Source organism: Sparus aurata, chromosome 13 (assembly GCF_900880675.1).
Source record: "Sparus aurata chromosome 13, fSpaAur1.1, whole genome shotgun sequence".
In the NCBI taxonomy this organism is placed as follows: Eukaryota; Metazoa; Chordata; class Actinopteri; order Spariformes; family Sparidae; genus Sparus; species Sparus aurata.
In genome coordinates, this window is record NC_044199.1 from 5,980,611 (window position 1) to 6,004,832 (window position 24,222).

The 24,222-nt window shown below is 43.7% G+C and overlaps 2 protein-coding genes across 2 annotated transcripts; both read left to right on the plus strand.

Moving 5' to 3' along the window:
* The first annotated feature begins 45 nt into the window (after positions 1-45).
* On the plus strand, positions 46-11,225 carry vamp2 (vesicle-associated membrane protein 2). The gene is made up of 5 exons (XM_030437722.1): positions 46-468; positions 4,394-4,493; positions 4,658-4,816; positions 5,216-5,267; positions 6,001-11,225. Coding segments are annotated over exons 1-5 (330 nt in total). The 5' UTR covers positions 46-466; the 3' UTR covers positions 6,018-11,225.
* A 7,124-nt stretch (positions 11,226-18,349) lies between these two features.
* pcolcea (procollagen C-endopeptidase enhancer a) lies at positions 18,350-24,222 on the plus strand. The gene is made up of 9 exons (XM_030439057.1): positions 18,350-18,606; positions 20,469-20,577; positions 20,687-20,945; positions 22,570-22,694; positions 22,805-22,941; positions 23,039-23,352; positions 23,441-23,518; positions 23,602-23,772; positions 23,878-24,222. The coding sequence occupies exons 1-9, from the start codon at positions 18,518-18,520 to the stop codon at positions 24,006-24,008; spliced, it is 1,413 nt and encodes a 470-aa protein (XP_030294917.1). The 5' UTR covers positions 18,350-18,517; the 3' UTR covers positions 24,009-24,222.

A 24,222-nucleotide genomic window follows, 5' to 3' on the forward strand; every position in this document is an offset into this window, starting at 1 on the left:
TCTGGAGGTCTCCGGGCCTCCCATCTCCAACATGAAACTCGCCGCGATTGACGTCACCGAGCCATCTTTGTCCACCTAATCCAGGCGGCTGTTTATTACACCGTCATTACCGCACGGACCCTGACAGCGCCAGGCACTCGTAATAGCCTGCAGGTGCCGCACATCGCCGTTAGAAAAATCGGACGAGAAGACGAGAAGCGGGGTTTTTATTATTTTCGCGCTGTCGAAGCGAGCAAGTGGGGGGAGACGCGTCTCAGCGAGCAGGTACGAGCCAGCGTTCCCTACTCCAGGAGCTATATAGGCAGGGACACGCCACGATAACCAAAAGCAAAGGGTGCCAGAGGGAAGAGAAGGAGCGCAAGAGAAGAGAGGCACATCCACATCCATCTGCCAGCCACTTAACGCGCCTCACACGCTCCCAGTCCCGGATTTCAGCACAGCCGCCCAGCCAGCACAACCAGGAAACATGTAAGTACCGCACCTTTTTTTTCCCTTTAATACAATGAAATAAAAAAAAAAAACCCGGATTTGTTTATCGCTCCTACTCCGTCCTCACGACTGGAGCGGCGATGGTTTCCTCTGCGCGCCTCCGCCATCAAACCCCGAGCCTTTTTTTTTTTTTCTTTTTTCTAATCACATCGTTATTCTAATCTTGTTGGATTTAATCCCACACCTCCTTCTCCTCCCTCTCTCCTTCTCTTTGACAATACGTTCAGGGCAAAGGAGAAAAAAAAGGGCTAACCTCGTCGGCCTAACCTTGGAGCGGACGCAGCGCTCTCCGGGTTTATCTCTCATTAAAACATCATAATTAGCCTCTCTTGGTGTTTTTTTGTCTCTCCACACGTTTACACGATGTTCACAACGCGCCTCTTTTACATTCCAGCCGTTTGATGCTTTCCACGCATTTCTTTATTTATATATTTATATATTTATTTATTTATTTATCTTCCAGTTTGGACTGGTTTGACCACCGTCTAGCTCGATTACCCCACAGGCTAATTAAAAAAAAAAAAGAAAACAAGAAAAAGGAGGACATGGAGGAAAATATCTCGCACGATAAAACCACATATATAGATTCTATTTTTTTATGGATTTTTCATGGTATTTTGGGGCGCTTTGCTGATCCGCAGGTGACATTCAGCGCTTCTAGAATAAAAACACACACAAGCAAGGACACAATGTTGGAAGCAGCGTCGACATTATTCGACGAGCAGCGCTCCACAGACGGGCAGAGAGGCAGACAGGCAGGCAGACAGGGGGTATTATTAGCTGTGAGGCAGGCTTAGGCCTAGTTTACGTGATATTTGCACCCGGGCAGCAGCGGGGGGTGGGGATAGCCTCAGCCTCCTACTGTAATGTCGTCGATTGTCGTGCGGAGGGCGGACAGCTTCACATGTCTCACCACCGTGCGCGTCTTCAAAACCACCCAACCAATCCTGTCCGAAATCCTCCATTTCCTTATTTGTCCTCATCCATCTTCCAAGCGCGTAATTAACCAAAAAAAAAAAAAAAAGAAAGAAAAGAAAAGAAAAAACACACAAGGGAGGGGGGGGTGAAAGGCTAAGGGGGTTGTCTTTTCAACGACATCGGAACCGAGCCGCGCCAGCGCGTTCCTATAAGTCACGTTCGTCACCAGGAACACTGTGGTTCTGCTGGTTCTCCTCCGCCCCTCGACGCTGGCAGGCTGTCGGTGTGTTTACAGGCCGTGAAACGTGATGTGTTGCAGGACATGGATGTAAAAGCCCCCCCCCCCCCCCCTCCCCTGGCGGGTCTGGTGGTGCTGTTGTAGGAGCGAGTGTTGTTGGGTTTATTTCTCAGATTCTGGTTGTGTAACATCGGACAGAGCGGGACAGAGAGGCTGAGGCGCTGTCCGGTGCTGAAATGTCGCTCTCCAGTGCTCAGAGTCAGACAGCATGCTGCTCACATGACAGGGGCCGAACATGTGATCTCTGTCTATCTATCTATCTATCTATCTATCTATCTATCCAGAGAGTGAGACTATATTTATAAGCTCTGTCTTGAAAAAACAAAAGGCCTGAATATAATTAGCTTTCACCCAGTCTGACTTGAAAGAGCCACCGAGATCAATTTATTGTTTGTCAACCGATCGCCATTGATTCATCTGGTTGTGTTCTATTGATTCCAGCTTCTTAAATGTGAAATATTTTCTGGTTTCTTTGACTGTGGACAAAATGAAATTGCCATCCAGGCTTTGGGAAACAGTCAGAACGACAGAAAATAAGCAACAATTAAAACACTTGTCGGCAGCAGGCTGTTAAGAGAGGAAATGTGTTCCCTGACGTCGTGTTTCGGGCAGCTGCCTTTTTCAGATCAGAGCCCTTTTTGTGTTTTTTAATTTTTAATTTGTTTTAATTGTTGCACCGTTCTGTTGTTTTCTGGTGAAACTCGACCTCGGAAAACACCAAATCATCGTCGGGGAGAGAGAGAGAGTCGGGCTGGCGTCTCTTTTTATGGGGTCTGTTTGAAGCGAAATAAGGTTCACCAGGTTACATTCACCACACAATACCTGTTGACAGAAATGTAACAGTCAACTGTCATAAACGGCCAAAGCTGCACGGATCAGAACCGGCTGCCCCACCTGGGTGTGGAGCTGCCGGCGTGTCGCTCCGTCGAGCACAGTGGGATTATTCACAGGAATGATGGGAGCTGGTGAGAAAATCTTTGTCGCTGCACTCGCGATGCTTCCTGGTTGGTTTGGATTCATTACACCTTTTGCTGTCAGGTGAAAAAGAAGCCCACGTTAACTCGCAGACCAGTTTTTGTTTCAGACACGTCGTATTAAAATAGACACCGCGGGTTGGAGGCTTTAACACTGCCAGTTTGTATTAAGGCCGGCTGGCAGCTGACGGGGACCACCGGCAACCACGAGACGATTCAGAAGGATTTGTTGTTGTTAGAGGATTAGCGATGTGTGAGCGTGTAAAGGTGACCTTTATACAGAGTTCTGCCTCAACACCAGCGGTGTTGCTAGGTTATAATTACAGCTAATTCAGCAGAAGATACCACGATCCTATCTTTATCATACAAGATTACAAGTTCACTTCATGGTTTTATTGATAAATCGGGATTATGGATTGAAAATAAAGCATTTTATTCTATAAAATACTCAAAATTGAGATATTTGGAGCCTTTGAAATGTGATTTTTCACGTATGTGATGCTACATTGCGTCCAAGAACGTGTAAGTTCCAATGTTAAGACTTTAAATTGATATGGGAATATGTTCTTATGAAGATTAAATGATTTGAGTGGGTTGTAATTATCATATCTCATTCAAAGAATAGCATTCGGGTACTGTTTTTGCTCTTAAAATTAAAGATTGCTTCCTCTCACCTCGTGACTCACAAATACAGAATGACACAAACTTAATTTAGTAAGAAACAGTCCCAGTCGGTTCAGGAAGGCCACGAATAGATTTGTATGTCCTGATGATCTCAACTTATCTTTTCAGCGATTTAATCTCTTATATGTTCTGATTTATTGGATTCATTTCTGCTTGAATTAAACAGTATATGGCGTCAAAGTATTAGGAGAAAAACACCTTGTTTGTTGGAAATCGTGTTTTTTTTTTTAGGTAGGTTGTGGCTCAGCTGCTAAAAGATCTCATCCTCCTCGTTTTTGATGAGTCTTGCATCACTATTAATGGTTCCCCGTATGAGACATACAGTCGCTTTGTAGTTAGTACCCCGAAGCCGTCGCTCAATCTTTTATTGCTCATCATTCATGTGTGGTTCACTCAACAACAAGAAGAGCTGGAAGGAGCGGGAGTTAGCATTAGCATAGCACTCGCAAAAAAAAATCAAATAACGGCTTTAACATTTTTATGTATCTCTGCTTTTATGTGTTCCTGTACGTCCTGGGAGTTCATGTTAGCATGAAGACGAGACGCTTCTCATGGAGCTTCCGGCGACGCTCTCGCTTAAACCGCCCGTCTCTCACTGGCTGGGGTCGTTGTTTGTGCGCAGTGCCTCCAAAAGAAAAGGTCTATGTAGGTCACAGTGACACATCCGCTTAACTTTAGCAAGGCCCGCAGTCGATGGAACTCTGGACCCAGTACCAAGCATGTGGATTTACATATCACGACAGCACGTAACCAGGAGTGTGTCCATGACTTTGCCGTTATTTTATAGCTTCCAGTTCAGACCACTCTCAACATCTGAGTGAATTAAAAAACAACAAGTAGTCCAACAAAGAATATATTTGTGAGCTTAAAAAACATACCTTCCCGTGACCACTAGAACATTCCGCAAATACCTAAACATGAACATCTGCAAACTCTAATAGATGCTTCTTCCTGTTTCATTCCAAGGCTTTCAAAACCCTTCCTGAGTTTTATCTAATAACTAAATATTTGTATGTTTCTTTATAACCAGGTCTGCCCCAGCCGCTGGAGCCCCTGCAGATGGAGCGACTCAGCCTCCCAACCTCACCAGCAACCGTCGTCTGCAGCAGACGCAGGCGCAGGTGGACGAGGTGAGTACCTGCTGCTCAGCCGGAGACATTTGAGGTTCTAGTAATCGTTGTTAGGGATGTGTTCGTCTCTAGTTCAGCTCCATCCCGTCGGACCCTCACTCACATGGGTCGTTCTGTCTGGATGGCTGATTGCACTTCATTGCTTCCTGTGTGTCTTTCCCCAGGTGGTGGATATCATGCGTGTAAATGTGGATAAGGTTCTGGAGCGTGATCAGAAGCTGTCAGAACTGGACGACAGGGCTGACGCCCTGCAGGCTGGAGCCTCTCAGTTCGAGACCAGCGCTGCAAAACTGAAGAATAAATACTGGTGGAAGAATGCCAAGGTGAGGACGAGCAGACGCGCTTACCTGAATAGCAAATACGTTTGTAAAAAAAGGTTAGATGAGAGCAGTTTCTACCGAAGCATTCCTTTTTCTGGTACAATAACATGACCCTCATTGGTTGTTCTGGGGTCGAAATTCAAGATATAATATCTACATCATCACAGGATCACACAAAGACATGTTGCCAGGGGAATTATTGTGCCTCCCATGTCAAAAAAAATGGGAGGCTGCTGGAATTTGAGGTTAATCTAACTGGGAAGTTCATAATAAGTGAGCATGAATAACAACACAGTGAGGGCAGGTAGAAGCTTAGCTGGGCTACATGACATTTGTTAGGTGTGTTTTGTGAAAATGACACATTTTTTTAATGCCTTTTTTTTTTTACTCCTCTGACTACAGATGATGATTATCCTGGGTGTGATATGCGTGATTGTCCTCATCGTCATTATTGGTAAGAATCTTTTTCCATTTTGCATACATTCGCCATCATTATGTCAGGAATTATGTATAAAGAAATGTCTCTTCTACATATATACAGTACGATATAAGGCCCTGAATTAAAAAGACAAGTTGCTGAAGAACAGAATTACATTAAAGGTGTTACTGACGTTGCCAACGCTAGCTAGCAAGCGCTACGTACGTAACTCCAGCTAATGCTATTGTTGCTCACGCCGGTTCAGCCCCTATGTTCCCACATTTCTAGGACATTTTCAGGTCTTGTGTTCCTACATTTCCCTTTAATTTAAGGGTGAAATGTGGGAACATAGGGCCTAATTTTGGAAAAAAAATCCTAGAAATGTGAGACCATAGGAACGCTAACGCTCACGCTAGCTAGGACAGGGCACATACTGTAGAACTCAGCCATTTTTTACATGTTTTTCCGCAAACTGGCAACAACTGCTTATTGCTGATGAAACACAGATAACATGAGATACCAACAATCTGGAACCAACAATCATCTAGGAGCCGACAAAAACCTCTTTATTTTCAAATCATCAATTCACAATCATAACATTTCTAAGGAAAAGAGGAAAAGAGACTTCTATTCTGCATGTTTCTACAAGCCCTGCAGATGTAGTATTATTATTTTTCATATAAATGATTTGTCTACACAAAAATATACATCAATGTTGGTATAACATTATAATTGATGAATTCTCTCCCCTCTGTCTTTCTCTCCACAGTGTACTTCAGCACCTAAGAAGAGTCGCTCCTACCCCAGTCTGATCGCAACTTCCTTGCTACAGAAAAGAAAAACAAACAAACCCTCAAATTGATTCCAAAATTAACCATGAGAAAAATAGTTTATTATATCTATCTTACCCCTGGTTAGCCTCGATATAACACCCACTAAACCCCTTTTCAGGGCCCCATGGCTCCCCCACTTCCACCACCTCGCCTCTGGACCCCCACTGTCAATATTTGTCCTGTGAGTGTGTGGCCCCCCGTCCCCCCACCGTCTCCTTTCTGGGTCCTCTTGGCTTTTCTAACCTGCCATACTGAGAACCAAAACACTTGTGACGATGCAACAACAGAAAAGGAAAAACAACGATTTGGCGATGTAATTGTTACATAACTGATATATATAGTTCTTTGTAGAGTTTTATTCTGATATATACTGTTTTGTAGGTGTGTGTGCGTGTGCGTGTGTGTGCATTTTGTATTTTTTAATTTTTTGTATTAATTTTACGTATGCTTCAGCGTTAAATACTGCCTATTAATCAAAAGTGTGTATCTTTGCATGTTATCATCATCCGTCCCCCCTCCTCCTGCTGACTCTCTCTTTTTCTGGTGTGTCTCTGCACAGTGGAGTCCGTCTCCGTTCAGCTAACGGAAAAATACCAAGTCGGTTTTTCTCGAGTCCATCTGTGTCGCTCGTGTCCATTAAGACGGTCCAAAATAAGCCCGAAAGAGATCGAAAACTTTACTCGTCAAGTTGCAGGAATCGGAGCTCAAACTGCCCTTGAAAAATACTTCAGCTCCAGATTTCTGGAACTCGATGCCATGAAGTTTTAGAGTCTTTGCGCGGCTTTATTCCGAGAGAATTCATGCTCACTGATCTTGATCAAAACACACAAAATAATGCATGAATTTTCAAACTAATTCCCTGTTAATCATCACTCCCAGTCCTCTCCATCTAAGTGTCATTCCTCGTTCTTCATCTCACCTCCATCCCCCCCTCAACACCTTCCATCTGTAACATCTGTCTCTCAGCATGCTCGATCACCTCGACTTCTTCTTCTTCTGATGATTTCTTCGAAACTGCCATAGTCGGACCAATGTCTGTAGATGTTCTATTTTCTTTGTTTTCTTTAAATATTACGTAGTGTCTTATTTCGAAAACATTCCTTCATTGCAGTCTAGTGCAAATGGTCTTACCGTAGCACATGTAAGTGTAAGTATCTTTAAAAATAATAATAACACGCGATGAAACTTGTGTCGAGAAAAACGTCGGTCATACAAACCATAGGAGAAAAAAAAAAATAGTTCTAGCTAATAGCTGTAAGGGTAAGTTTTGGATAGACAGGATTAGACCGTCAATCTGTCCAAATGATTTTCTTTTGTAAAAAAAAAAACCAATGTTATCCTGACATTACACTTACAGTATACTATGGAGATGTCATTAATGTCTAACTGTGGACATGGGCTTGCAAAAAGCATTCTAATTCCAGGCGATGAGATAGGGCCGATGCAAAACAATTGACGAGTTCACACTGAAAAGCCTTAGTCTTCAGTCACTGTCGAAGATCTGCAGTCAAACGCGCCCCCGTGCTGTAAAAGTTAAGTGTCGAGGGAGCGGCTGACTGCCAAGAAAAGAAAAAAAAAAAGAAATCTGTTTAAAAATGCACAAACAAACCTTGTTTTTGATGGCGCTGTCTGGCAGGTCAATAGCCTGGCCCGAAGGAGATCCTCGTGCAGCAAAACCTCTCCTCATGAAGAGCACATTTAAAGAGAAAAAAAACAAACAGAAAAGCCTTATTTTGCAAAATCCAGGAACAGAGACGACAAGGCTAAATGAGACGAAAATTGAAAAAAAGAGAAGTCAAATTCACAGTTGAGTTTTTAGTTCAGGGGGAAGGCTCAGTGATGTACAGTCAGAGGTTTAGCGACAAGAGACGCCAGAAGCAATTATTCTGAAAAAAAAAAAGACAAGAAAAAAACTGGAAGCAGAGTGTTTCGCTCGCGCAGTGGTTCTGTCTCTTAGTGTTTCTCCCTAATAGTTAAGGCCTTTTTTTTTCTTTTTTAAGAATAATAGATTATATTTTTTATTATAGTATATTTTTGTGTGAAACAGACAGGTGAAGAGGAAGTGTGCAATCAGTGCTGTTTGCCGCCGACAGTCGGCGAAAAGCTCCTCTTTACCTCCGTCTGGTGTGTTTTTTGTAATTCAGCTCCGTGCGTTATACACTGCCAAGCATCAAGGGAGAGGCTTCTATTGTTCTTTCTTTCATTGGTGCCCTTGCTGGTTCGGTCTTGAAACTATTCCTTTGACCTTTGTTTTTTTCGGTGCGTGCTCTAACCTTTTTGGCGACTTTGTGAGCAGGGGGCAAATGTGATGCACTTGTTTTCTAACACCCTATCAAACTAAGGCCTTGCACACGTGAGACGACATAAACCTGAAATTCCCTCAAAAAACTGCCGACGGCGTTTTTGGAAGCGGGAGTTTTACCTCCAACAAACTCGCGGTCGTGGTGATTCGAAGCTCTGAAATCATGCAATTGAACATTTTCAAGGTTTGACAGGTCGACTAACGCTATAATTAACAATCCTGAAGTGTGTAAATTGAGCCATCGAGAAAAAAAAAATACCTGCGCGTCCGGACGAGTGTGTGTAAAGCCTTAGCAGCCTTGTCTCTTTTCAACAACTTTTTAACTTTCCCACCAGCCGAGAAGACCAACCCGTCCCCGCCCTTTTGCTCAACTCACTGATTCTGAATCCTACAGTGTGCGAGTGTGTGCGAGTGTGTGCAGTGTGTGTGTGTGTGTGTGAGTGTTAGAATAGCTCTGTCTTGGGAATATCCCCAGTTTATCCCGACAGATTAGGCCGCTTAAATCTCAGAGTGAGGGCACGTCGTTTCCTTGAACCACTGAAGTACACAAGCGAGCGAGGTCACAGATCTGTCGGCTGAGTTCTACTAAAGGAGCCCGACCTTAACGAGAACCTCGGCTCCGTTCCCCGTTACAGGTGTTTTTCCCCCCCCCCTCCCCTCCCCCTCCAAACAGAGCAAAAGTAAACTGCAGACGACTACCAAAGACCAGATTTTTTTCCATGCTTATGCTGCCAATTGCCATCAAAAACAAGTGGAGAGAACAAACAGGTTGTCCAAACGATCCGGGTCTGTTTAGCTGACACCCTTATTACCCCCCTATTGATCCACCAGTACCGGACCTTTTTTTTTTTTAAAGTGTCAGTTTGGCTTGTGAGTGTGCCATTCTGACATATGCAAACATTTTAAAAAACCAAAACCTAATAAAAAGGACCGCATGCTTCAAATCTCAAATACAGACTGCCCCCTCCCCCCCCCCCCCCCCCCGCCGCCGCCCAGGTCTGAAGAGCTTCTCTAAAATCGGTAACAAGTTTTTTTTTAGACACACGATCCTGTAACTAATAATAGCACAACTCTTCTTTTTTTTTTTTTTTCTTTTTCTTTCTTTCTCGTGTCTCCATTAGTGCTGCCAAGTTTTGAAAAACGAAAAAAGACATGTAATAGCTGTTAGACATAAACCGAGAAAAAAAAAACGTTAAATATAAAAAAAAAAATGTCTGCATTGTTTGGTGTTGTAATATGGGGGTGTTTTGGGGAGTAGGGGGTCCTATATCCTCAGGTTTAAGGTATTAGCAATTTACCAAAATATATATATCTATATGAGGACAAAAAAAACTATATTATAAACTGTAAAATTGGGTTTTTGGCAATAGGAAAAAAAAAAGAAAACACGATAGGGTTCCAAATGTTGGTCCTTATTCTCAGCCATCCTCTGCAGGAGTTTAACCACACAGTGGACCGTAACACTACTGATTGGGGTAGGACTTCTGTGTTATCCATAAAAAAAATAAATAAAATACAAAAAAAAAAAAATATCCAGCTGTCGTGAGTGCTCAACCAATCTGAACACAAAAGGTGAAACTGAAGCGAGTGCTCTCTCTTTTACTTTCCCGTTTGCTTTACTGTCCGTGTGAAAAAGAAAGTGCGCGTACGTTTTTGAACACCGTGGCACTTTTTTCTCTGACGTGGTTTGTTCGTTAATTTATTTATTTTTATTCCCAGCGGGATGGGAAACATGACTCAGCGGGGGAATATTGTCTTTATGTGTCAACCTTGAGAATTGTTCAGCGATCTCAACTTAGCGCTGCGTTCAGGGGTCATTTGGGAGGGGCGGACGCAGCCAATGCGGGGGTTTTTAAAAGTCCACCCTTCCAGGTTTGAAGGATAACTTTGTGAACTTGTGATTCAAACTTGGAAGGAAACAAAAAGAGAAGATCCGATTCTTCATCAGAGCGTGAAATATGTACAGAGCAGAGAACCGTCACCCCCCAAATGGCTCGAACGCAGCGATAGGAGGGAACCTGAGTCTCTGAATGTTCAGTGGATGGCTATGAACACACAATATTCTGCTTCTTTTATGTCAACATGTTTTTAATTTTTTTGAACCAAATATTGTGGGGTTTTTTTGGTTTCTTCTTTTGCATCGATTTTAGTAATAACTCCAGATGTCACTGAAATTGTTTGTGTGTAAGCACTGATGGGTAAAAGGTAAAAGAAAATGAGGGTAAAAAGTATTTTTACCTTCAATCGTCCAGAATGCTTAGAATGATTCTACAGTTTACATCAGATTGCCGTTTCTATCTACGAGATATATTTTTTGTTTAAAATCTGTTTTATTGTTGAGGAAAAGATTTTGATTTCACTTCGGGATTGTGGGTTTTTTTTTTTTTTTCCTCTGGGATGAAAGCCAATATCTCCCCGGGTCGTCCGGACTAACTGGAGGGACAGGACCGGAGGATCACGGGCGATGTGCTCGGTTTTAGTTTAACCTTTTTATTTATTTATTTTTTTCCTTTTCCTTCTGCTTTTTATTTATTGATAGATTTATTGTGCTGTCATTTGGTATGGGATTAGAAAAACTAAGCAAAGGTTGACTCAACGTGAAAAGGAGAGGAGACTGAATGAAAAACTAAAAAGTACATAAAATAATTGTAGTGTAAATCTATCAATGTCTTATTATATTGATGAACATCATGAAATATATGTATATTGGAAAAAACAGTACCTATGACAACTTGTACTTTTGTGTGTGCTTCATGTGCTTTGTGGGTGTGCAACAATGGGCAGATGCAATTTTGACTGCAATTCTGGGACCTTATCTGACCTGTATGAATAAGCATAAATTTATTATCAATACTAAAAGATACATGTCTTTCTTTAATCTGTCCTGATGACATGTGTTCCTAAAAAAACAATACAAGAGGAGCATCCATCCAGAGTCAGACACATCCAGCCTCGCACACAGACCGACACCGCCCGAGTCCACACATCCATGCACACAATTGCTTTTTTGCACTTAGTCCCATTTTTTATCCGCTGTTACAAACTATAATCCCCACTTTCGAAAAAAACAAACTGCATGAATGTGCCGGAGATCCCGGTAACGATTAAACTTTTAAGTGACATTATGGTTTAGAATCTATAAAGCGGTCGAGTTTAATGGTGTGTGTGTGTGTGTGTGTGTGTGTCAACATGTGTGTGCAGACATTATTAAAAAAAAACAAAAAAAAAACTCCATCGTGGCTCATGGAGTAATTTTAAGGTTAAAAGCATTCAAAAGGGTATTAAAAGGTCATATCCGAGTACGTCATGCAAAAATGATTCACTCCATTGCCAGCAAAAGAAACAAACGCACACAAAAAACCTGTAGGCAACAAAGCTACAGTTTGTTTTGAAAGGAAGCTACAAGTGAGAGTCACTTCCGGCTGCTTTTATTTTGAAGGAGCCAACATAAAGCGGCTTAATTGCGCGTAAATCTGATAATTACCGTCCTCCGTGCGCTTCTGACGCTTTAACGTGATTCTGCAATTAAACACGCTTCATATACACATTGTAGACCACATTATAAATTATATACATATACACTCGACAGCACAACAAAATAAAGCTATGATAAATTTAAGGTATTAGCAGAAGATTTCAATAAGCTGTCGTCGCTTTGAGGCAGACTGTGTCCGGTTCCGGTTGAATCACGTCGCTACAAGGTGAAATATATATTATGTAATGAAACTAAACTACACTGTAGCTGAATATTGTGGTGTGGAAACTGAACCCACCTCGCACACAGCAGTTGTAGCTGTAGTTAAACACAAGTTGTAGTTTCGAGTTTTCTCCACCAGGTGTCACCAAATCAACAGTGAGCTCCAGGAGGGATATTGTATTCATTATATTTTGGGCCCAGTGACACACGTGACCTGTCAGCGTTCCCAAGGAAAGTCCATTCATCATGTTTAAAGCAAGAAATAACATTTAAAAACAAGTTTTGTGACAAGGAAAGGAAGGAAAACAACAACAACGTGTTCGTCCAGCTAAGAACAGTGTTTGTATTTCAGTATATGGTGGAATCAAAATCAAATCATCTTTATTTATGAACCCACAAAATCACAATCACAAAGTTAAAAGAAGAAAAGTGGGAAATTGGTAGTTTTACTTCCACCTGCTCCTTTTCAGACACTGTTGCTTTTGTTTTGTTTGTCTTTTTATGATGTTTTAGTTTTTTTGGCTCAAAATAAAGTCATTCATTCATCTATTCATGCATACAGTTCATCATGTCAGCAGAAATATGTATCAGATGAGTTTTACTACAGTTAAAGTCATGCATTCAAAACGTTACTTAGGTAAAAGTAAGTAAGCAAGGCTGTAATCAGCGAAATTATACAATTACTTATTGCACAGTAAAATGCTTCCTGTCAGTGTTTTTACTATTATAATAAATATAATGAGTTCATCTTCTATTTTACTGCTATAGCTGTTGAAGTTTGAGCAAATTTTAAATGGGCTACTTTATAGTTGCAGTGATGGAATGTTGCTAAAAAATGTACTCAAGAACTGAAGTATTCATTATTTTGATCATCAGAAAAATGCTGAATGATTTGTCCAGACAGACTGACCCATAGAATACAGTACTGAGATATATGTAACTATACTTTATGCATAATTTTGATACTTTCACTGGAGTACTATTCATATGGGTGACTTTCACTTATACCAAAGTCATAATTCAAAATAAATGAGCTAATAACACGATATCTTTACTTTTACTCAAATATGACTTTTGGCTTGTACTCGACAACAGCAGTGCGTCACATTCTTTAAGAGAATCATATGTTTGCTCCGTGTGAATCATGTATCTCTAAAAAGAAAAGGTTTCATGAGTTTAGAAAAACAGCCCGTGACAATGTGTTTTCCAGCCAAGCCAACATGAAGAATGCAAGAAGTTTATTTGAACAAGTGGGAGAGTTTTTCTCATCCCATAAAGTAAACACGTTATCCTCCAGTTTATCCCCAACATTCAGATCCACGACTCCGTGTTTGGAGATACACGGTAATCTGACAAGTGACTAGTAAATAAAGCCGTCCGTCGAATGCGGTGGAGTAAATGTGTAAAGTTTTAGAAACTGGAAATGCTCAAGTAAAAGCACCGCAAATGTGTACTTAGGGTGCAGTACTCAAGTAAATGTACAGTGTTACGAAGAATCACATGTCAATAATACATTTCCAAGGTGAAATACATAAGACTGAAGTGTTTTCAGGACTGTAGGTTTGTGGGCAAAAGACGCTAACTGAACAGAAAGTGCTGCAGCCTCAGTGTTTACTATTAAGATGGTATTTTAACTGCATGTATATCTATAGACGTAGTGTACAGTAACCAGGCCTGCAGTGGAGAGAGACTTTTCTAAGATCTTATGATTTCACAATCACTGCAACAACGGTTCCTCTTCTTTGACCACAAATCTTTGGACAGTGAGTCATCTGTTGTATTTTGGCAAAAAAAGGTGAGGACCCAAATGCAGAGTGAAAAAGACAAAATGTCAACAAAAGAGCTTAAACAGAGAGCCAAGTACAAACCAATGTAAACTCAAGGAACAAAAATCAGGAACATACTTACTGGGAGACGCTGGGGGAGACATTGGAGGAGACACTGCAGGAGACACTGGAGGAGACACCAGAGGAGACACAGGAGGAGACATTGGAGGAGACATTGGAGGAGATATTAGAGGGGACACTGGTAGGAGACACTGAAGGAGACACTGGAGGAGACACTGGAGAAGACACTGAAGGAGACACTGGAGGAGACACTGGAGGAGACATTGGAGGAGACACTGGAGGAGACACTGGAGGAGACATTGGAGGAGACACTGAAGGAGACACTGGAGGAGACACAGGAGGAGACACTGGTAGGAGACACTGAAGGAGACACTGGAGGAGACACTGGAGGAGACATAGGAGGAGACACTGGAGGAGACATTGGTGGAGATATTGGAGGGGACACTGGAGGAGACACAGGAGGAGACACTGGAGGATAGACTGAAGGAGACGCTGGTAGGAGACACTGAAGGAGACACTGGAGGAGACACTGGAGGAGACATTGGAGGAGATATTGGAGGGGACACTGGAGGAGACACAGGAGGAGACACTGGTAGGAGACACTGAAGGAGACACTGGAGGAGACACTGGAGAAGACACTGAAGGAGACACTGGAGGAGACACTGGAGGAGACATTGGGGGAGATATTAGAGGGGACACTGGAGGAGACACAGGAGGAGACACTGGAGGAGACATTGGAGGAGATATTAGAGGGGACACTGGAGGAGACACAGGAGGAGACACTGGTAGGAGACACTGAAGGAGACACTGGAGGAGACACTGAAGGAGACACTGGAGGGGACACTGGAGGAGACACTGGAGAAGACACTGAAGGAGACACTGGAGGAGACACTGGAGGAGACACTGGAGTGGACACTGAAGGAGACACTGGAGGAGACACTGGAGGAGACATTGGAAAACACTGGAGAGAACAGTGGAGGAGAACACAGGGTGGCAGGGGTGGACATGAAGGAGAACAGATTATATATAGACACTAACGAGGGGATGAGTAACAGGTGGAGTGAAAAGGACAGGTGAGGGGAAGGAACGGAAAAACACTGGAAGGAGGAACTGAAAAGCAAGACATGAGGGCACAATTTCAAAATAAAACAGGAAACAAGAAAACAAAAAAAAAACTAGAAACATAACATCATTTATATAGTGAACAAAGCAAGCGGTGACTTTGCAGATGTCTCTGATTTCTCTGCGCTTTTCACTGTTTGAACCAACACAGCATAGTTTTGCCTCCTGCTTGAGGAAAAAGGAGCTGCTTTTATTGCTGCTTCCCCTTTCTTTACCAGGTATGATATTGTCATTATAACCCCTGGACTTACTAGTGTGTCTCCTGAGCAGCTTCCATGAAAAGTGATTACAAGGGCATTAGGTGCGATGCTGCACGCTTCATTTCCACAGTTACGTAAACTCACGTACCCACCGCGAGTTTAAGTCTGCTTCGCCTCAACACAACATCCTGTCAAAGCCAAATGAGGTGCTGCGAGCTCTTTTTTTCCAGCACGTCGTCCATCCGCTGAGAGCACAAAACCACATTTTCTCACGGAGTATAAGCCATTACGCCTCACTGACTTTCCCTCTTTAAATGTGAGAGGAGCAGATTTGCCCTTTTGAGCCGACTCGGATGCTTTTTTTTTTTTTTAAGAGAGCGATGACGTGTGTCTTCTGGTGCCTGGCTCCGTCTGTGAAGCGCTCTTGGAGGATTTCTTCTGATTAAAAAGCGGGATAGCTCAGTCTTAATCTCCGCGTTGGTGTTTCTATTTATTGCTGAGGTCGCATGAAATTTTGGCCTCCTGCGCTGCATAATTGGAAGACAGATCCTCTTCTTAAATCTGCCGAGGGAGTGAGCCACAATTACAGAGAGCGCACGCGGGTCTGTGATTGTTAGGGAATCATCATTTTCGGTCCGTCACCTTCTCGGATGGATCGCTCACATGACTCTGTTCTCCACCTCTACAGCGCAGTGTCACTTTTTTTTTTTATTTTTTATCTTGGACATAATAAGGGAGTAATTTACAGAGGGAGTGAGTGGATTTCAGGGAGGCAGGAACATGACCTAACTGCAGGGGTTGATTCAAAAACAACTTCTCACTTTGTTAAACTGCCTCTCTGTCAGATCGTTTTAACTTTGTTTTCCATTTTTCCTGATTTTTTTTTTTTTTCCGCAACGGTCACCCACTCCCCCCTCTGACTCTCCAGAAGGAATGCACGTCCAGCTCCACTCGAGGATTCGTCAGGAGGAGTTATTGCACGAAAAAAAAAAAAAAAAAAAACCTCCACCCTCGACTTGGATTTCTGCTCAGTGTAAAAGGTCACTGTTACTCCCACACATAATGGCAGTGGCTGCACAGTTGTGCAAGCTTCAGGCGCTGTCCGCCCCCCAGCAGACTCCCCAGCACGTCATCGCATTCCTGCTTCTGCTGCCTGTTATCAGGACTTTGGGTTAACACAAACACAGCGCAGCAGGACCAGGGAATGCTCACTTCTCGCTGCGCGCTTCGAGGAACCAAAGTCAATCTGAAAGTATTAAAAAAGCAGCTGAGGTCACGAGGCACATGTAACCGGAGACACGGTCTCTCTGTGGAAGCAATTTCACGAGCCGTCCGTCCTGCCTCGGCCCAGACTTTGATCGAGGTGTCGCGGCTACGCAGTCTGTAAAAGTGGCCGATGTTGTAGTGTTATTGTAACAGCATCCCCTCCACAGGCCTCAGCAATGTGGGCCAGAGGGTTGGCTCATTTGTGGATCTTAACAGAGAGAGAATACCCCCCCCCCCCCCACACACACACACACACAGTGTTATTCTTGCATTGGTGGACAGTGGGGGCGATAGATGCTCTCTGGCTCAGATCTTGTGGAGCCCAAGGAGCCCCTGGGGCTTGTGGCAACACGGTAAGAGGACAGAGATCATTTGTTATGTGATCCTTCTTCTTTCTTGGTCCTGCTGGAACTCATCCTGGATCCTGTTGTGTTTAAAAAAGATGGCTCCGAGTCAATTCATCAAAAGGAGACCTGGTATGCTTTACATAAATAGCTTCTTGTGCATGTTAGAAGTCTTGAAAGTTAAAAGTGGTGAAACATTTGTGTGATTTATACCTCGCAGCTAGTTTGGCACCCACAAATTGATTTAGCACAGCTGCTCTGTTGTTGTTAGCAGTGCAGGGTCAGACATGTGCGAGCTGACCAATCAGAGGAGACTTGGTATTTGGGAGGGGCAGGCCTTAAAGAGACAGGAGCTGAAACAGAGACAGAGGGGGGGTACTGTGTGGTGTGTTTTTTGAGCAATAACGCTCGTAAACCTGGTCTTTAACCCAAGTAAGCAGTGGTGTGCACAGACTTTTTGAAGGGCAGGGGCGAAAAGAAAAAAAAGGGCACATACAGCGTGTTTTCACTGAAGAGGGCACTTTAGCACGCTTTTTGGCTCCCAAGAGGGCACTTTAGCGTGCGTTTTTGCAAACCAAGAGGGCACTTTATCATGTTTTAACCAGCCAAGAGGGCAGTTTAGTGTGTTTTGCCAACCAAGAGGGCACTTTAGCGCACGTTTTGGCTCCCAGGAGGGCACTTTAGCGCACGTTTTGGCTCCCAAGAGGGCACTTCCGCATGCATTTTGGCTCCCAAGAGGGCACTTTAGCGCACATTTTTGCCAAGCAAGAGGGCAGTTTATCTTGTTTTAACCAGCCAAGGGGCAGTTTAGTGTGTTTTGCCAACCAAGAGGGCACTTCAGCGCATGTTTTGGCTCCCAAGAGGGCACTTTAGCGCGCATTTTTCAACAATTGGGCCCCCCGTGCACACCACTGCAAGTAAGTCTGAGTCCACATCCCCTGGACCCTGAGCTCCTAGTCTGAACCACTGGCCGCACGGCTAACGGATCCAGCTAACTAAGACAGACCCTTATCTGTCTTAAGTATGAAGGTGACAGTTAAATTCTCACTTATTGCTCCTTTAAGAAAAGGTTCTGTCTAAATTAAAGGTCTCACATGTTGTGGAATGTAAGGATTTATGGCCCGACCAGTTGCAGCCCACAGACCCTGAGGCTCTGGCCCCACCTGTGCATAATGACCCACCAGACACTTCAGGATGGATGTTAACGGATTAACAACCCCCCAAATTCAAGCTTCTTTTTCCCGTAACTTTCAACCACGTGAAGAACCACAAACATCTGTAAAAAAACGATGCACTCCTGTCTGAACGTCCGCCACAACCCCTGTCGCTGCACCCTCCTGCCCTCTTTTCCTCGATGCCCCCTCTCTGCTCTACTGAAACCTGGGTTGTTATGGAGCAACATCTGGCTCTAATTAAAAAAAAAAAAAACCCTTCTCCTCCCTCGTTCCCTCCCAGCTCACGTCATCCCCCCCTGACTGCTCTTTGTCATCGCCGCTGTCCTTTCAGCATCTCCGTCTCCTGATCCATTCTAGAACTCTCTCGACTGTCTGATTCCTCCCCGCTCTTCCAGTCTCTCCGCCCACCCTCCGCCTCCCCCCTGTCATACACCTCTCGCCTCCTGCTACCATTCCCCCCTTTTTTTCTGCAACAGTCTGCTTTGTGTGCAAGCTGCAAGATGATGCATGTGGGCTCCATCTGGGGTCTCTCCTTGTTCCTGTCTCTGAGTTTAGGATGGACCAAGGCTCAACAGACCAATTACACCAGGTGAGTGTGAGGAGAATGTGTGTGTGTGTGTGTGTGTGTGTGTGTGTGTGTGAAATGGGTCCTACTGAAATAAATGTGTGACTTTGTAGAGGTCAGGAGTCATGGGTTTTAACAGAAATCCGCCTTAGTTCACAAGAGCCTGTGACTTTAGGGCGAGAAAACGCTGAATACTTTCCTGCCTCTGTAAGTAAATTCTTTCCACCTCGCTGTTTGATTGGGCACAGAGTTGTCCTGTTGCTTTTTCTTGGCTCGCGATGTGAGGCGTGCTGAGTCTGCAGTCACCGGCTCAGCCAGATGTTAATGCTTTTGGTTCTGCCTGTGGGGTCGGATCACAGCGACTTGGCTCCTGCTCTGGACATCTTGGCTCTGATCGGCGGGCGTCTGACTTCGCTGGGGGTTCTGCTGTCTGAGTCTGTTGTTTGTTTGTTTGTCAGGAACCGTTTTTTCGTTCTGTTTACTTCCTCACACCGGAGGGAGTCAAATGCTTTTTCTTTCTTTATCCTGAAATATGAAAAAACAAACAAGCATACATGTCTCTGTCTGGACACCACAAACAGATGACAGACGATGACAACAAAATGTGATTTAAGTTCAGGCATCTTCCTGTTTGTTCCGGAGTATGAATGTTGGTCTTTTGCATCTCTGCTGGCCAAAAAAAAAGTCTGAAATAGGAAATTTTTCCCCCTCCATGAAACGAGTCCTTCAGCAAGCTCTCTGTGTGTCTGGAGCAATATGATTTATTACAGTCAGCAGCAGAATAACTAAAAGGTCGGGTTATTTTTTTCCCCCAGCTGTAAAATGTGTTTCCCAGCTATGACTGAAAAATGGAACTAAAAATCCTTTTTCATTTTTTATGACTAAGCGGTGGCGGACACTTCGTCGACCATGGCATCCGTCCAGACACATTCTTCTGCTGTGAGCTGTTTCTTACTGTAATATCTAACGGGGTTTTTAACAATGAGGAGTTATTAAGATGTGAAATTGCAAAAGGAAATCGTATGCCCATTAGATTTGGATTACACCACCGGAACCCAGTCAGAGCTCGTGCCAGGTCCCTGATGACATCACTGAGCTGCTCATAATATTCTGTCAGAGGTTTCAAATCTTGATGGTTGTGGATTCAGTTTTGGTTTTTGTTTATACTGAAGACTTTGAGTGGATAGTTCACTGCTGATATCTGAATAACAGATTTTTTTTATTATTTTTTTTTTTTACTGTAAAGCCACTTCATGTCTACGGAAGCCCGAAGTGTCCAATATCCAATAAATCTAAAAACTTTTAAGTTAATAATCCATCAGTTCCTTTTATTGTGAGCATGGGGCCTACGAACTTAATCTTGTAATTAATCTTGAATAATCCCTCCTTTATCTATTTAATATTAACCACTTTGGGGCTCCTCACAAAACAACCAGCACTTGACTTTTCCATTAATGTGAGGCAACACGTACTGTCATATTTCATGACTGAGATCAACAAAGGATCTGTGTCACTGAATCGTCTTCATATAAACTCATGTTCTTGCTGCAGAGCTGACGGGGTTCCCACAAATTACTAGATGGTTGGTTCGACTAGGTCGCCTAATTACACATTTTTAATTAGGGGAGTCAAAAGCATGCAAAGAATTTATTTCAACACCCAGTCGAGGGCGGTTAATAACTTGTGGTCTGACTAATGAAAAATTATTTACAGCACGCTCACTTTATCCAGTAAATCCTACAATGCACCAATGGCCTAGAGACCTTTAAAAGGAAGCTGGTCGAAATACTCGAGAGCGTCTCGGTGGACTTGAACTAACGCAGTTCTATTGTCTCACAGAGCTACAGTGTCCACTCCCACCAGTCTCTCCCCATTGTCTCCCACAGGCCGGTGTTCCACTGTGGAGGGGACCTGGTGGCAGACTCAGGCTTTGTTGGCAGCGAGGCCTTCCCGAGCTTCTACAAACCCAACAGCAAATGCACCTGGCGGATCACCGTGAGTCACTCGCCCCTGCAACATGTCTGAATGCTGACTCCATCCTCGCTCATTCTCTCTTCCCATCTGACTCATGTACAATCCCTCTGTGGGTTTTTTCCCCCCCTAGGTCCCAGAGGGAAAGGTGATCACACTCTCCTTCCGCATTTTTGACCTGGAGGCTGATTCACAATGCCGCTACGACTATCTGGATGTTTACAACGGCAACTCCAACTTGGTGCAGAAACTAGGTCGATTTTGTGGAACTTTCCGGCCCGGCTCGCTCATCTCGACCACAAATAACATGATGCTGGAGATGGTGACGGACGGGGAGACGCAGGGCAGAGGCTTCGTGGCCTACTACAGTGGAGTGGAACCATATGTTGATGGTAATGTGGTCACAGTTACGAGGGTTTCTTTGCTTTATTTATGTTTTATCATGTATACAAATATGCCCAAGCGTGCGTGGGGGTTTACACCACCACCATGAAGTGTAGAAACCAGTGGGAGTTTCCTCTCATGAATGTCCTCTAACTGATCTTTAAATGATTTTTTTTACCCTCTTAAATTATGTTTTATTTGAAAATGGTGCCGGTTATTTCAGGGTTTTATTGAGCCACCTTGTAAACAATTGATGCTCTTTACGTCACTGTAGTGTTTATAAGCAAACTTCACATAACCTGCACTTCCCCACGTTTGTTTTACATTTTGAAATCATGAGATTGTTACATATTTTTATGAATTATTCTGCAATTTTAACAAAAATACGAAGCCTTTCACGACTGCGTGGTTTATTCCAATCCTGCACTAAGGTTGAATACCAACGTGGTAACTTGCACTGACGCTTCCAAGAACTTTCATGCTTTTCAAGAAACCAAAAGGCAGGCTGCCAAACGAGAACAACAAGGAGAGAACAAGGGAAGTCATTTGAGGGGAAACAGCTCTGCTTTCCCTCAACTTGCCAGATGCTGTTTTTACAAATGTCGATTGAATCTTGTTCCCCAGCAGCTTAGCTCGTAACCTCGCTGATAAAGCAAACCGCATGGAGCAGTTTATGCTGAGAGGAGGGATCTGCATCAAACATGAGACTCCATCTGGATATCTTGTTCACATCTTTTCTTATGTTTAGAGCATATTAAAAGTACTAAACAACCATTAAGGATATATCACAGATTTATTCTTGGCTGATAATGACTTTGGTTTGTAAGTAATTTAAACATGGGAGCACCCTGTTGACCTGTAGGTTAAAGGGGTAATTCTGGTATTTTGTAAACCCGTGCCATATAGTCACATCGCCTCGTTTGGCAGCTAAACAAGCTTTAAATGGACGTAACTATGACGATCACAGTTGCCCCAAAGGATAACACTGAAACCACTGCAGCCAGTACAGCTGAGCAATCTACCAGACAGATTAAAAAAAAAAAACATTTGGTTAGTGTGAGTCATTTTCACACCGAAAACATCTAAATATAGGGTTTAAAAAAAAGGTCTAAAAAATACTGGAATTTCCCTTTAAACGTGCCAACAGTGAATCATGACGTTCCTGCTATGAATTCAGCTGGGAAACTTTGTTCTTCTCCTGACATTTCCTGTAAAATCTCTACTTTCTGCTTCAGAAGAAGAATGAAATGCATGAAAATCAGAAAGAACAAACAACATGCGCAACAACTGATGTTATGCCCCAGATAGCAAAACTGTACCAGACACATCAATCCGACCCATATGGGCGGTCCACTCCTGTTTGCCAGATCTGAGCCACAACAGGCCACATGTCAGCTGAGAGCGAACTGAATTAAACCAGGACTGGTCCAAATCTGGGCCAGATCCAGTCAACCTAGATAGAAACGAACTGTCGGCCAGATCTGGGTAATTCATTTCGCTTTTGAACTCGCACAATGCATTTCTCTTGCGTGTGCCACATGAGTCAACTCAAGTATCCTGGAGTTATAGAACAAATCGGATTCTTTGAACACTTGTGCCGTTTATCTTCATTCGTTGTTTGACTTGTTTCAGCCAATCAGATCTGCGGGGGGAAGATAACCAAGGAACAGGGAGAGATCAAGACGCCCAACTGGCCCGACAAGAAATACCCACCGGGCACCAGCTGCTCCTGGCTCATCACTGTGGAGCCTGATATGGTTGGCGACACACTCGCTCTCAGCATACAAATATTATGTACTTCAAAGTCTTTTTACACACAGCGATTGATCATTTCATGTCATATTTTTTTTTCCGATTGGTGCTCCAGGTAATCCAGGTGAAGTTTGATAAGTTCGTCCTGGAGGCCGACACCTACTGCCGCTTTGACTACGTGGCGTTCTTTAATGGTGGCGAGAAAGATGACTCGCGCCTGATTGGAAAATACTGTGGCGATGAGGCCCCAGAGTGAGTGGCAGATGTCTCTAAAGATGTTTAAAAAAAAGGGACAATATGTAGTTTTGTCCTACCATTAACTTCCCACCTCCACCTGTCTCCTGTCCAGGCCCATTTTGACCACCGGCAACGTGCTGCTGGTCCAGTTTGTGTCTGACCTCAGTGTGACATCCGACGGCTTCCTCGCCAGCTACGTCAGCGTCCCGCGTGGCTCTCAGATACCGTCAGTCGACAGAAGAGCCGGCACGAGGTACATCCCCCCAAAGCCCGCAGTCAAACCCGCCGCCACCACCACGAAGCCGCCCACCACCACCAAACATGTTCCCACTGCGAGACCCAAACCAGGGAAGCCCACGAGAAACCGCGGACAGGGTTCCACAGGCCAGGACAGAAGGCCGCCTGTCACGAATGGAAAGAGGCCCGGTGGGTGCAGCTATGTGCACACTGTGCCGGTGTTTTAAAGAAGAAGATGTAGAACTAATGTGCATTTTTTTTTTTTTTATGTCTCTAGTGGCTCAAAATCCTCTGTGCGCCAAAGCCTGCAAAAGAGATGGAACCATCAAGAGCGCTTACTGTGCCAGTGAATTCGGTGAGTCTCCTGACGATCACGTTCAAAACAAGTTATCCGAAGATGTGTCTGTTTGACCGATTCTTTCTTTTTTTGTTTTCAAGTGCTGACTGGCAAGGTGACCTCGCTCTCCCCGGGGCCCCGAGGCACCCTTAATGTAAACGTCTCCCTCATTAAGGCTTACAAGGCCGGTCGACTCACGATCACGCAAGTCGGAGAGACCATGTCGGTCAAGCTGATGTCGCAGTGCAAGAAGTGCCCGCTGTTCCGTAGAGGTACGACTGTCTTGGACACATAAGTGTTAGCGTTTCCATTTTTTTTTTCCAAACACTCTTCGTAACACTGATCAATCTCGGTGCTCATTTTTTCTGTTCCGATAGGCATCAACTACATCATCATGGGCCAGGTGGATGAAGGAGGACGTGGCACCCTGCAGCCCGGTGCATTCACAGCTCCATACAAAGCCCCACATCACAGACTATTAACGAATATCAGCAACCAGCCCTGTTAACTTCCAGGACACTCAGATCACAAATCGAACACGTGAATCCAGACGTTACAATGTGAAAATACAGATCTACTCAAAAAGCACAATATTACAGTTAAAAAAATAAAAAATTACAGTAAATGTTTTAACCCACCATTTTAAAGGAAGTTATTCAAACACATGCCAACCTTTTTGTTTGTAATTTATGTATGAATAAAGGTTTTATATCTCTTTCAAA